General features: G+C 36.0%; 1 protein-coding gene across 1 annotated transcript in view; it reads right to left on the bottom strand.

Moving 5' to 3' along the window:
* LOC108685057 (cone-rod homeobox protein) overlaps nucleotides 1–16011 on the bottom strand; it is a 21748-nt gene that overhangs the window by 3066 nt on the left and 2671 nt on the right. The window contains exons 2-3 of the mRNA XM_018189676.1: nucleotides 10442–10647; nucleotides 3203–3636 (exon numbers count right to left, since the gene is read on the bottom strand). Coding sequence (XP_018045165.1) covers nucleotides 3203–3636; nucleotides 10442–10647 — 640 coding nt within the window. The remainder of the gene's footprint in view (nucleotides 1–3202; nucleotides 3637–10441; nucleotides 10648–16011) is intronic.

Below are 16011 nucleotides of genomic sequence, written 5' to 3'. Positions count from 1 at the left end.
TATAGATATATTATATTATTTTAATAATAAGTGAAAATGAAAAATTGTATTATTTGAACGCACAATATTTGTTTAAAAGTTTGTCTTCTAAAATCAAATCATAAATAATGGTTATTTTCACGAAAGTTTTTTATTTATATTAAAAAACGTACGCATATTGTTAATAAATTGCTAATTAATTCATTTTCTAATTAGTTCTAATTAGTTCATTTTCTATAAACAGGCTTCTTAAATAAAAATCTTCCTTATATATACTTTTGTATTTACCATATATTGCAAATTTTTTAAAAATCTTTCTCTCTCTCTCTCTCTTACTTTTCTAAAAAAATAAAAGTAAAAAATAAAAATTAGTTTTGTAGCTTCTAATTTAAAATATTTTTTTCTATCTCGTATCTTTTACTTTTGTCCGCCTTTTTCATCTGTTTTTTCAGTCTGAATTCGAATTTTCAGCCTGTTATTCAATCGAACATATATGTATGATCACTTTAGTTATTTTATTTAATATTTATGTGCTCCATTTTTTACTTAGGTATATCTAGTTTTTTATCCTATAATCGCTTCTAGATAAGTAATGACGTCGATAACTACGATATTACCTAGACGAGGTCGCGTTTCCCGCGTAATAAGACTCCATTAAAATCTTTATTTAAAATTCAATAACATTAAACGCTCTCAGCTCCACCAGTAGTGAATATAGCATGGAGTTAAAACGAGTAATAAAAGTGACAGGAAACGATTCTGAGCTGCATATATTATTAGATATGATATCGGTAATACACACTGCGATTAACAATTTTTTAAATACACATTTCAATCTCTCAATAAAGTAACCTCTCCCTCCCAAAAAAAACAAAACATCGTCATAACCAAATGGCCTTAAAAAGATTTCAAAATGATTATTAAAAGTCACTTATCTTATCTTATTAGTTACGATTTATTATAATGTTATTTTGACGTCATTATGACCTGTTATTCTGCTTAAGTGACGAATTGTTTTAAATCGTAATTCACGCTATACCGAATGTGATTGTGATTGATGATTATTTTACAACCAGTTAGAGCAAAGCAATCGATAACTGGTTGAAAAGTTGCCAATCGCTAATCACAATCGCGCAATCGTTATAATAATAATCGTATAGATTAAGTTCCTTTACCATTTTAGCTGATAATGAGTTGATCTTTCGATGCGTAAGCTTGCATTTTATTAGTCGAAGTAGAACATAGGCGTAATTTCCAAGACAAAAATATCTACTTTTCATTGAGCTAACAAGAGCAACGCATAATCAATTCTTACACAACCTTCCAAGAGAATTGCGAGACAAAAGAGCGATCTAGCGACGAGACACAATGTCTTTGCGACGTGGATCCGCCCCTATACAGCACGAAGTCAGTCGCTCTTATGGTAGCTAGGTAGAGCCAAGGTAAGAAGGAACGCAGAGCTTACACCCTCCCTCTCCTCCGCCTTCCCCCCATCCACCTCTCCTCTCCATCCGCGACCCCCGGCAGGAGCTTCGCCGTTCCTCTGAATAAATGATAAGGATATATTTACGGCGAGCGGTTTTAAATAAATTACAACTGCGGGGACGGCGAAGGAGTATCTTCCTGCCGTTTCTTCTTTACCTTTTCCCTCGACCCTGGTACCAGACCCACCAGGTCTCCCTTCTTGACCCCCTCCACTCCCACGGCTGCCACCAAGCCACCCATGCTACCTCTCGTCTTGTCGACATCTAACGCACACCCTCCTCTCGCGAGCATTACGTCTATCACGCGGGTCTGCCACGCGTGTTTTTCGGCATTTTTTGTTTCCGACCTCTACGTCGATCCGCAGAGAACCCCACTGTCGTCGTCTCGGGGATTATAAACGAATGTGCTCCGTCCCCCGAAAGAGAGGATCGCGAGCGGGATAAATCGTCCCTTTCCGATTCTTCGGACGTACTCCGGTTTCCCTTATACCTACATACGGCCGATGAAACGCGTCTCCCGTAGAAATATTTTATGCGGTACAAATATTTTTCTAGATTTTTCATACATACGTGCATACATACGTTGAACTCTCTTCTATGATATCTCAAACATTGATAATGTAAATATAATAGATATTTATATAAATATGTATTTTTGTAGAATATAAGAAGAAAAGTATCGAAATACATTTTATTATGAAAAATTATTTATTTAAATTATTATTTATGACTTTTTATTATTATTTATTAGAATGTGTATCAAATTATGCAAAAATTCACAGATGAAAGAAACATGTAATGATTATATCCTTCGAAACGCGTAACATTATATTTATAGCCTCGGCCATAAGTATAAAGCATCCTTAATTTATTGCAATTTGTTGGACAAAGTGCTAATAAAATCCAAACTGCACACAAAAAACTGATAAAAAAAAATATTAAAGTTGTTATAAAAATAAATACGATTTTTCAAAACTGTTCTTTAATTCATTTTTCGTCAAATATAAAACGTTTACGTCAATTTTGAGGGTATATGTTTTTGTTATTGTATATGTTTAGTCAAGTGTCTGTATTAATATGACTAACAATCTGCATATTCCTAAAAATCAATAATTTCTAAACGTTTTAATCAACAATATTTGTTCATAACTATGTATATGAAATCCCCGCGAGAAATTGTCGTCAGTTCTTTAGCCTTCCGTCGCAAACTCTTTAGCAGCGTCATGTCGACGCTTCTTTCTGTCGTATGCGAGTCGTAAACGGCAAGATGCCATTTAGTTTCACGAGACAAAAGTCCATGAGTGAAAAGTGGTATGCATCGCTTTGTCGCCCTCGTCGCCGTCGCTGGTTCCCGTGGAAGCTGCAGTTTAACGAGGCGACGATTATCGCGATTATACGAGTGGCTATGACAGCGACGTGCGGAAGAGGTGAGGAGAGAGGAGGGGGAAGGAAGGGGGAGAGATACCGAGAGAAGAAGCGGCTTAACCGGCGGGCGTCGGGGCCAGCGATGCCGTCACGAAGAGTGGTTTAATGGCGCGTATCGAGCATCCGGCCGGCGGTGTTCAGCGGCGCTTGCACCCACTTACTCGTTGAAATCGTCCGAGAGTTTATAAGGGGTTGGGAGGAACCTAGACGGGGTGAGCAGAGCAAGGGGAGGTGGGGGGGGGAAGAGGGGGAGTAGTCAGGAAGGAGGAAGATATTTCCTAAAGACGTAAATACAAACGAAGCTAAGAGCTCACCTCTCAGCGGGTGGTCCGAGGCCCCCCACGGTGTTCGGTGGAGGCGGCGGCGCTCTTATGGGGGTCGGCGGTGGCGTCGAGACGCCACCTAAAGACGGCTGACTCGGCTGGGGTCGGGGACTGACCGAGGCGGAAGTCGTGCTGGGGCTCCTGGAGCCACCGCCGCCTCCACCGCCTCCGGCACCTTCCGCCACGGCGTCCTCCGTATCGGCGGCGCTGCTGCTCGTCGTGGTGCCCTCCGGGTCATTTCCCGTGGGACTCGGGCCCGCCGATGAAGACGTTGCGGCCAAAGCGGAGGATTCCACGTTACCGCCACCGCCGTTACCACCGCCGCCGTTGCCGCCACCACCGCTGTTTCCACCCTCGCGTTTGCGTTGCTCCTCCTTCAATCGTTCGCTCTTACGCCATTTCGCCCGCCGATTTTGGAACCACACCTGCAAGTTACGATCGTCGCGGTTAGCATAGATTAACGTTACGCTTAAGCATTGGAAAATCAATAAAATAGGAAGCGTAACTTTGATGTAGGAGTTACTGTTTTATAAATAAAGTTATGAAATTAATTTTTTTTCATAGATCGAGGAACTCTTCTTGCGTGAAAAAAAACATATATATTTTGTGTGTGTGTGTGTGTGTGTGTGTGTGTGTGTGTGTGTGTGTGTGTGTGTGTGTGTGTATTGCTGATACTTAATTCGCTGATTTTCAACTCATCATATTAATTGATACGTAAATGTTATAAAAATATTTTTAAATATTATCTGTATTAACACTTAATATCTCCTAACAATTTTTGTTTCACGTTTTTTATTTCGTGCCTTTAATGTTTTATGTCTTTTTCATAATACAATTTTTGAATTATGCTAAATATGAATAAATATCATATAGCGATATATGTGCATCCAGGAAAGTTAAACTTCTCAAAAGCCAACTTCGCGGAAGTTTGCATAATTCTCTGATTCAATATTCTCGACATCTCAGTCATCTAACTATACATTACACGCGCGCGGACGAGAGGGTTAAGTCTCTCACGAAAGTCATAGAAACGACGGGAGAGGTGGATGAATAGGAGAAAAATGAGGAGGATGCGGTCGTATCTATGACACTCCGCAATGTCCGCAAATGTGCAAGGATAATTATATGTGCGGGTAGGGGGAGGAAGGATGGAGATGGCATTCTGAGGCAGAGAAAAGCACGAGGGCGCGGCAGGCTGGTTGGCGGATGTTGAGACAGGGATAGTTGGAAGGCTGGGGGGGAGGGGAGCACTTTCCGCCGTGCATGTTCAACGAGCCGACAGCAACCACGGCGACCGAGTGTTTTTTAAAAAGCTCCAGTTCCGCTAACGAGGCTAACTTGACATAATACCAGCTGAAATAGACTTTATTACACCCAGCGGTTCTCCACCGTTGACTTTTGTCTCGACAATGAATGTACAATAACCGGGTTTTCGTGCGGAATCCTCACTCGGTGCACATACACGCCAACTAATAGTAAAACTCAGGATGTTCACTGCCTAGGGAAACCTGAAATTTTCAAGGGATTTCTCTTTTACTCTAAAATCAAGAATTTTCATGACTTTATCGCCATTCGAAATTTTTAAAATTTTACTTTTAAATTTAAATTCTATCTCTTTTTGAAAACATTGTTTCTTTTATAATTTTTTCTTAATGACACAAAACAATCTCATTAGCAATAAGTATGATTTACACATGCGCATATATTTACGTACAATACATTCTCATCGGTCTCGCGAATTTTTATAAAAAAATCGGGATGATAAAACAATATATGCGCGCATACACTTAGAAAAGAAATAGTGACAACTGTGTATAAAGGTGATAATTATACAAGTTTTATTTGTAGAAGTAATGTACATACTTAAATAAACTATTTTAGACTTGTAAAATAATTATAAAAAAATAGTATATTCAACTATGTACATTAATTGTACATATAAAACTTGCATAATTGTCTCCTTTATAATTGCTGTCGTTATGTCATTTTCTCTAGCAATAAGTATAGACACAAAAGAATAATCTACTGATACTATAGTGAGTTTTCTCTATCTTATAAGCTTAACAGTTCTATAATTATAAAAAAGGACAATTTCGTGAAAAAAATTTCTGTCTTCTACTTTACAATGTATAGTTTACTTGCGTGTTACGTTCCAATTGATTTCAAAATTGCGTTAAGAAATTCTTTAATTTGAGCTGAAATTTTAAATAGAAATACCTAGAAAATCCGAGAAAATTTTTGTACAAGGCTTCAGTAAACATCCTGTAAAACGTAATCGGAGCTATTTGTTTGCAAAACGTGAAATATTTGATTAGAAAAAGAGAGAATATCTTCATAGAGAATATCCGATGCATCATTTATAATAATATTGTACTATTGTATATATCACTTTATAGTGATATTATATTGAAAAACGTATTAGCATAAATTTCGTCGGATTTGCCTGATTTTGAGGAAAAAGTTATTTTCAAAAGAAAATATTATAAATAATACACACACACACACACACACACACACACACACACACACACACACACACAAGTATAAAGCACCCTCAATTTATTATATTTTCTTGGAAAAGCGATAATAAAAGTTAAAAAGAGATTAACAAAATATTAAAATGATTATATTATCAAAATAAATATTATTTTTTAATAAAACTGTTGTTTAATTTATTTTTGTAATATAAATTTTCATTAATTTGTGTTTTATATATTTATTGCCAAGACTATTAAATTGTGAAAAAAGAACAGACTTTACAAAAACAAATTTCACAAAAAGTCCTTAGTAAAAAGAGCTGGAATTAATAGGATTGGTATATCCTATTCTGTGTAATGGGTCTGGAAAATGATTATCTTACATTCGAGCGCGGAACTTTCGCAGGAGGAAGCACGGGATATGGTTTAATAAAATAAATACGATGGGTACGACTCTCTACCGCCACCTCGAACATCGCAAGAGAATGGAGGAGGGGCGACAGACGAGGAGATATAATAATATCCTAAGGGTTACAGGAGGGGGCGGCGGAGGACGGGTAATAGCTGGGAACAAAGCCATGGTCTCGTATAGGGACTACCACCGCCGTTTTCCTTTATACCCTTGCGATATATATATCTCTCTCTCTCCTCTCCACTTTTTTTCCGATACAAATTTAATCTGAAATTCGTTGATAATGGGCGTAAAACGTTTTTAATCGGCTGCACCCCCTTGTTAAACGAATGTGTCGCTCTTTGTCGCGGGATTACTGATCGCATGTATCACGTGTGACATGCTTTTTAAAACGCTGCGTGACAACGATAACTACTGATTAATTCACGAAAAGCTGTTTTTTCCAACAGCCCGTAAATTGAAAAATGTCCACTTTCAATAAATCCACGTTTATAGAAATTTTCCGCTCGTTTCTCAATTTTCAACCCAATTTGTGGATTCAAATATTTTTGTCAAAACCATCGCGGAGATAGAGATACTAATATTTTATATACCGACGAGCTACTTTTCTCGAGAGTCACGGTACTATAAAAAATTTTCTGCATTTTACAACTCCAAAGGAGCGCGGACAACTAACGTGAAGAGAAGAGAAGAGTTCTGCGAAATCCAATCACCGAAAATAGGAGAGAGTCAACGTAATCGCGGTGTCCAGCATCCATGCACGGTCCAGAGTGTGTCGCACGAGCGCAGGTGCGAGTGCCGTTTGATGCGGCGCGGACGCGACGCGTCTAATTCACGCACGCCGGTAATTGCCGACCTTGCATATACACGCATATATATATATATATATATATACGTCCGTGTGCAACGAGCGTACGTACACGTACAAGTATTGTGTGCAAGATAATGTACACGCCGCACCGCGCCGCGTCGTGAGGATGTTGTACAGTACGTGCCTCGACGATACACCGACCCTCCTTCAACTCCCTCCCGCCCTTCCCCCTCTAGAAGGTTAGGTTCTAATTGGAGCCTGGAGAAGAGGACGGGCGCTACATAAACGCGCCTATTTGTCCATTATTCCAGATTCCCTTTGTCTTCGCTAATGAAACAATGAGTCTGCGCCGTAATTGCGTCACAGCCAGACCAACAGCCTCGCGCCAACCCTCTGTCTCTTTCATTGTCATGTGTACACTGTCATATCTCTCTCGTAAAGATTGCAGCCTCCTTGTAAAGGATTCGCACAATGCACGCCAGGCTGCCTCTTAGACTTTGTGATCGAGGATCCTTCATGAGTCAGGATATTAATGATGAGAGCCCGGGCGAAGCGCCGAGATTCTTTCGGATTTGTTGGGGCACGTGAATTATATTTTACTGTAATAATTATTTTAATAATACTGATTATTTATAAATTTTATGATAAATTTTTTTCAACTAAGATGCAAAATAAAATAAATAAAATTTTGTTTGTTTTATATATCAATTAAATTGTAATATATCACGTTTGGAGTAGATTACGGCAGAACTAAATAGCGAACTATTTAGCGTTATTATATACTTCTGTGTGCATTTTTTTTAAATGTTTACAGATTGCTGAAGGAATAGTCAGTATGATGTAAATTAGAAAAAGTCGAGATTAGTGATTTCTTCAATGGAATAGAATACCCTTAAATAAAAGGAAAAATAAAGAATCATATAAATAGAATTTTTAACGTTAAACCTTGTATTAAAAATTCTTCAAAAATAATTTTATGAGTTTCATGTATGAAAGAAACGTTTTAATCTTTTTCCGGGAAACTTGTATTGTTGACATCACATAATATACACTATCATTAAATACTTTAGCTACAATTTATCAAACACTAAAAAAAAATAATAATTAATTATTTTTAAAAATATTGCGTGAAATAATCATAGTAGTAAATTGATTTAATAATGCTATGAATATAAGAATTTTACACGGAAAGAACAGCTCAAGTATCTAAAAATTTAGCTATTATACATTTGAAAGTAATTTTATTAGATTACCAAAATAATTATATAGGACGCTCAAGTTGGTTGCCAGAATGTTAGAACTTTTTGCAACATTACTTGTTATGCTTCGCTTTCCTAATTGTTTTATTTTCAAATCTACGTCTATACTCAAATTACATATTTAGTCAAATAAATATTTCAGTAAAATCGTTTTTTTTTTTCCCGAGTGATTATCGAGATATGTTTGATTTGGAAATTGCGAAAGGCGCTGTCAAAACGTATCATCTGAAATTCGACGGAGATGCAGGTTGGCGTCTGCCGAGAAATCAAAAGCCGCCATTGGTAATCAGATATCCTCTGCAGATGTTCCGACAGGATTTTAGGCTGGAATCGCTGTTACGCTGCAGGGATTCTCAGCGCGAATTACAACGGCGTGAGTAAATATGGCCGTGAGGACGTAGCCTGCAGGAGTACAAAGTAATCCCGGAGATTACCGGCTTACTCTGTCAGAAGATTACGTCAGGTCGAGGGTGTCAGCGCGCCTCTTGGGGGTCCTGCAGGGCCCCTCGCCCCCACCCCCGCCCTCTCGTCCTGCCCGATTCGCCCCTCTGGTACATACGCTTTCGCTCTTGCGGCAACACCGTACGGCCACAGACAATCGATCATAGTTACGGTCTTTTACAGATTTTCTTTTTAATTTTCAAATCTGCAGTTATTGAATCTAAAATATATTTTCATCCTGACTAAATTTCGCGCGTTCCCCATCTATGTCGCGTATATATATATATATATATATATTATATATACGCATACGTCATACATAAAATATATGGCGTGTTATTTTTCGTACGAATAAATTATAAATATGGCAATTTTTTTAAATCCGGGAGTGGCAAAGGACAAAAATCGATTAAAAAAAAAAAAAAAAATTGTCGAAATTCCGCTTTGGATTGCAGAAATCCGGTTTACGCATATTTTTTCGCGATATAATCATTTGGATACTAATGGATACATAGGCGGGTAATACATTCTATTGTGTGTTCCATGAAATATTACAGCAAAAACATGCAGCGCGAAAAATGTTCTCGGAATTTCTCTACTTAACGCTACGAAGGCAGACAAAAAATTATCGGGTTGCCGCGCGTAATTTTCTCATCGCATTAAAACGCGGAATCCAATCTCAATGCGCTGAGACGCATTAAAAGATTAAGCTCGCTGCTGCCAATGCTCGGACGCGAGCATGCGAACATTCTGTGAAGTTTTAATGCACGTGCTTTCATGTTATCGAATAAACGTGATTATACAACGTGATTAGCATACTTTCAAGTAACCTGTTTTAATATATCCTTAAATATAATGCACACAGTGCTTCTGCCATGAATTTGTTCATCTCCCTTATTCTAATGGATCTTTTTTTGTAATTTAATCGGATTACGGACATTATTATATTATATGCGGTAAGATACTTTACGAGAACTGACAAAATAAAATTGAATAAAAAGTAAATAATTATGTTAATAATAATAATTCAACGACACACGGCTGCTTTTAGTATACTTGAAACATCATAATCTGAAAAAAGTCTAATCAAGTTGTAGGATTGCGAAATTTAAGAAATATACCAATTGCATTATACTATTCTTTCCGTTAATAATGATTTAAAGTAAAAACAAATTAAAAGAAAAAGGGCTATGTGCCAGAAATTTTACGTATAAACAAATTGGTAGGTAAGTAAAAATGTATTAATAAATTATTATGAACTTTAATAACATGCCGGCTAACAAACGTTTCGATCACGATCGGATCATTATCAATGCTTACAAAATAAAATCTAAACGGTAAAAGATATAACATAAAGTATATTGTATAGTTATACAATTATATAATTATACAATTCGAAGTATATTTTAAAATCTTCGATCGATTTTATTCATAATAATTTATTTTTTACTTATCTACCAATTTATAGATGAAATTTCTGGCTCGTAGCCCTTTTTCTTTTAACTTGTTTTTAAATTATTTACCCATTATATTATTATATAGATTTAAAGTAAGTTACAGTTCAAAATATACACAAATTTCGAACATTGTTTTTTTGCAAAGAATATAATCTTTAATAAGTTATTAAATTATTATATGAAAAGATTTACGTACTAATTAACTTTCTGGCTTCCATTATCCCGTTTTTATTTTTCTTTTAATTTGAAACATTGGTAATCCTTATCTTATTTATTGTTAAGAAATGTAATTATGAAGACAAGTGGATTAGGATTGAAAAATTCGATTTTGATGAAAAGAAAAACTCTCCGCGATTGTTATTGTTACACTCACCTGCACTCTAGCTTCCGTGAGATTAATTTTCATGGCCAGATCTTCCCTCGTAAAGACGTCCGGGTAGTGAGTTTGCGCAAAGGCGGACTCAAGTTCCTCCAATTGTTGAAGGGTGAAAGTTGTCCTGTTTCGACGCTGTTTCCTCCGCACGAAGGAATCCTCGCCAACTCCGTGTAGTGCTGGGTGATAAGCTGAGTAACTAGTATCTGTAACGAATCCGGAAGAAATTGTTAAGTATTTTTAAAATATCGCTTTTGCAGTAATTCTTAATATAATGATAATTCGCGCAAATTTTATTTTCTAAATGCAAAGAACTATTGTCGCACTGAGGGAAATAATTTTGTTATAAGAACAAATCAAGGGAAAGCAAATGTGATATTTGTTAAAAAACCGATCGATTTATTACGCAAATTAATTTGTCAATGTAACAAATAATCCATAGTATTGCTAGCAAATAAGAGGCTCATATATATATAAATCATAGACGATTGCAAGATTTCCAAATCATAAGAAATTAACCAATTCTAATCAAGTATTCTCCCTACATTTGACTATGCTTCGTCGGTCCTACGACTTAAGACTCCACGATCATCTACGAATTCTTTGTAAACGAGTCTATCCAAAATTTATCCAAAAGATAGATTAGATTCTATATTTTGCTTCTGTTAATTAATTGGTTGGTATAGCAGACTAAACAGTAAACACAAATCAAATTTGTTGTCACATATTTACCGATCATCGATTAAAAGTACTGGTGGTTTGCTAAATTAAAATCCTTTCTCTCAGTGCAATAACACAAGTAATAATAACGAATCGAATAATAATAAATAAATGATATAATATAATAATAGGTAAAAACATTCGATTGAATATAAAAAAATGTGTCGAATTAATTTTTATTAGTTTAATTATTTAATACGTTTTTTTGTAATTAATATTGATAATATATGTTGTGTCAATATAAAGATAATATTTTTCTTTTAAAGGGACGAGTTCGACAAAGTTTCATCTTTTAATTCTTGATAGATTCGAATTTGCAAAGTTCCAGGAGAACTTAGTTCGGTACTCCGCATATTTGCCTGTGCTTGACTAGGGTTTGCGAAACTCGGAAACTTCAAGAAACTTGTGAGTTACTGACAATCTCGCGGAATTTTCAAATTTATACGGCAAGCGTTATTGCAAAATAAAATGATCAACATAATTCCTTGCTTTTTCACGGTAGTTTACATTAGTGCTTATCAGTGTAAATAAGTTGTATTGTCAGATTTTATAATTTACACAATAATAGCAGTATGTAATAAACATAGACGCTCATTCATATTCGTTTACTTAATTCAATTTAATTGAATTTAATAACTTAGCAAGTATAATAATTAACTTCTTCGTATCAAGAAGTATATCTTCTCTATTATGATTTTCGATCTTTTTTTTGAAATTAATAGTATAATTTTCTACGAATTCAAGAATTGAGAAGTTCCAAATAAACCTGAAAATTTTCAGATAAAAAATCTAGAGTAAAAATATAGGGCGGCTTACTTTACCATCATATTCAGATAGTCACATCTATTTTCATCTAAACAATTTTCCCATTTTGTAAACTGTCTTAATCATCTCAAATGTATTTTATATTAAATTTTAATAAATTATTGCTTGCTACATCATTGATTTGAATATAACTAAAAAATAAAAAATTACACAAAAAATAAAATAAAATCCCATATTTTATCATGTTACCTTCAAATACTTCAGCAAAAAGATTTATAAGTATTATCATTGATACTCGATTCAATATTTCAACAACTGATTATTAATATATAATTATATTATTCTTCTGTTGTATTTCGGTACGATAGCAGCATGCACATTTTATTTCGCCACGATTCGCCACAATTATACGAGCAGACAGAGCATGTTAATTAAAAATGTTGAGCAAAACGTAGTTAACTGTGATCGCGCGCGTATACGAAGGATCGAAAAGTGAAGCGCCGATATAAAGGCATCGGTCGGATACGCGCGCATACAACGAGACGCAAAGTGGGAGCAGACGTTACGAAGCGGCCGGAACCGCTCATCAATGATGCAGAGCAATCAGCGCAATTAATTACCGCGGCGCTAAGCCGGGGCTTAGCGAAAAACACAAATTAATTTCCTAAGCTCATAAAAATTCATGCCACTCTCTCTCTGCCGTCCGGCTGTCTCTCTTTCACTCGCCCACAATGTCTCCTCTTCTTCCTCTCTTTTACTCTCTTCCCTTTATACCGCCTCTCTTTCTCTTTCGTTCTTTCTCTCCCTTTCATCCTCTCGACACAGAGGATAATAACGGTGACAGAAAGAGAGAAAGAAAGAGAGGGAGGGGAAAGCGAGATAGGGATAACGATGAACGCGTGATGGTGTTGCACCATCAACGATGCAGTCATATAGTTGCATCCACAGGATACTTCGCCTCGATGCCGCTGAACTTTCATAACTGTCACGGACGTGCAATTATACGCTACGGTCGCTGCGATCTCCCGTATCGTTTGCAAAATTAATATCAATGAGAATCCGCGAGGATTTTCGCTCTAAACCAACCCACGCGAAAATAAACGATTCGAGCTTTCCGGACCGCCAGTATTTTATCAGGGCGTTTAACGACGTTGCGGACTTGTGGATGCACTTAAAACTTTGTTTCCGCTCGTGCTCCCGCTTGCACGATTATCGTACCAATACGGATTTATTTTAATAGATACCCGAATGATATTGCGATTGTTTTTCACATAACCATCCAGAAAATTACTGTAGATCTAACTAAGAAGCGATGATTATATATCTTTTCATCCGATAATATAATTGAACGGTTTTTCGCGAAAACCAAACAATTCTGAAATGTTACATTTTCATATAACAAAAAAATTTTTTTATTTATCTTCAAACCGCTTATTATGTATATAAATATGGTAATTTTTCTCCAGATATAGAAATAGGTATAAGAATAAGGTTTTAAGTTTTGATTATCTAATATTTTGAGGATCGTAGAATTTAAAAAGAAAAATAAAAAATTTCTGGACTTTTTTGATTTTTGTGGAACGTTTCACTACTTATTTACTTCATAATACACGATGAAGAACATTATGCATTTGTGTTGGAAACTCACATTTCTGTTAACTGTTTGTGTTGAATTTTTTAACATTTTCGAGTGTTAATTTAACATAACGTGATTATGTCATTTAAATTTTTGTATTAAATTGATATTCAATGTTTTTTAGTGTCAAAATGACACAATTTATGAGCGAGTGAAAAATAATGTATTTTAAAGCGTAAATTCTAAGATGAATAAATGAAATACATATTAATTTAACATGTCATAAAATGTTAATTATACTAAAAAAATATACTTCCACAGTTTATTTACAAACTGTGTTAGCATTATCTTTTTCTTGATCATTTTTTACAACATTTTTTATTTTTGTTGTTTTCTAGTATTTACCTTATAAACACAAAAATTGGAGTGGACGGTTTGGGAAATGTAAAATATGTTATATTCGATATAAATTTTCCAACAGTATATGTTACACGTATTTTTTTCATAATATTAATAATTAATAATCCATACAGTTCATATCTTCAATGAATGCCCCAAAGACGTTCTAAAGACCATAGAACTAACGTCCATAGAACGTTCCTGAAAGATTTAAGAATGTTTCAAAGATGTCTTTCGGATAAAATGTACTGTATGCGAATAATAAAAACGAAGAAAGTAATATTATTTAAAGTACAAAGCAATTATTGTTATAATATTATAAAAGTTAAAAATTTTGACAAATTGTTCCTAACAAAAACATCCTTTACAAGTGTTAAACTCGATCTTATACATTTCTCATTCAATTCTTGTCAAAATAAAATTGATCACTATATAGCGATATTGAAAGAAAAGAAAAAGACTTGATGTCATAACGATATTGATAAAGAAAAACTTGATGCTGTCCAGACTTTTTTTAACGGATTTAATCAGATTTTGTGAGAAAACTTTGTGAGAACCCTTCAATTTATTAACACATTTTGCGCATATGTCGAATCTTTTAAACACTTTGATTAAATAATTCGATTTTAGAAGATAGAAACGAAATTTCGTGCGTAATGTCAAATTAATAAATCACGAAGCTATACAGTGATCCTGCGAAATACACCATGATACGTAAAAATTCTTGATCCCTATTCTTATCATATCGATAAGCAACGACTGTTGCTGCGGCTGCAAAGTAAAACAAAGATAGAGAAGTGAATCGGGCGTCGACCGCGGCGGCTAAATAAATTTGCCGATGCCCCAAACTGAAATCCACTCAAGATCTTAGATTAGAGTCGGTCCGAAGTAAAGCCCGGATCCAGACAACTCGTACAACTCATCGGGAGTCGGTCTGATCCAATTTATTAGTAGCATCCCGGGTACGGAAAAGAGAGAAAGAAAGGGAGAGAGAGGGAGGAGGAGACCTGGCGACTTTCGCGCTTGGGACTCACTTGCATCTCCTTTTCGTGACACACTTTGTCATTTTGTTGATGCTTGTTTGCCTATAGAAAAGGAAGAAAGACGATCAATTTTTCGCGCATGGAAAGCATGGAATATCATTCATTCATATGTATTCCTTACGAGAAGTAGCATATCTTTTCTGAATAGGATTTAATGTAGAAATCATTGCCTAAAGCTACTGGATTTCATTCTCTTATGCGTACAGCTTTTATCTTCTTATTTGTTTAAATCTTTTATATATTATGGCATGGATATTGATACATGTAATCAGATTTTTATAAATCAATTTAAAATAAATTAAAATATAAAAAAAATTTAATATGAAATGATAAATCGGAAAACAAAAAAATATTCTTTATGTAGAATCTTGTTTTCGAGAAAAGATCAAATCAGACTCAAATTGATAAAGTAGCTGCAATTTCACTTGCTCTCTATCTTTGACTTACAACATTTTCACACACATAGATATGCTGACGAGCGACTCAAAATTATTCCAAACGCGGGTCACGATCCTCCATGATCGTCCGTATCCGTTGCACTTGCGAACTGCAGGTTCGAAGGCAGTCCAAGGGAGGGACCGTGGTGGACCCGTGGAAAAACTACACGTAGAGAACGAAATCTAATGACACCCCGACCGTTACTAATGATGCTAACGAGGTAGTTAGATGTTAGAGCGAATGTCGGTGGGTCTGGACCGTGGGCCGAGGGAACCCACTTACCGACTTATCACGTAGTTACCTAATCTGTTTATCCCAACGGGGGGTAGAGGAGGCCAAGAGAGCGAGAGAGAGAGAGAGAGAGAGAGAGAGAGAGAGAGAGAGAGAGAGAATGGGAGAAAGAGCCAGCGGGGACCGGGGGAGACAGACGAGGGGAGCAATCGGGAACTGGAAGGGTGCCCGGACGTCCCTGAGGACACCATTCCCCTAGACCTCTCCCCCGTCTACCTCGACTCCCTGTTCGATCATCTACCAGAGTGTAAGAGAGAAACAGAAACAAAGATCGCTGCCTCTCACATTTATAAGCCTCAATAGGTGTTTTAAAGAGAATAGCGAGAGGCTACACTTCT

The sequence above is a fragment of the Atta colombica genome, unplaced genomic scaffold, assembly GCF_001594045.1.
Source record: "Atta colombica isolate Treedump-2 unplaced genomic scaffold, Acol1.0 scaffold145, whole genome shotgun sequence".
Classification (NCBI taxonomy): Eukaryota; Metazoa; Arthropoda; class Insecta; order Hymenoptera; family Formicidae; genus Atta; species Atta colombica.
This window is presented reverse-complemented; position numbering and strand designations above follow the sequence as displayed.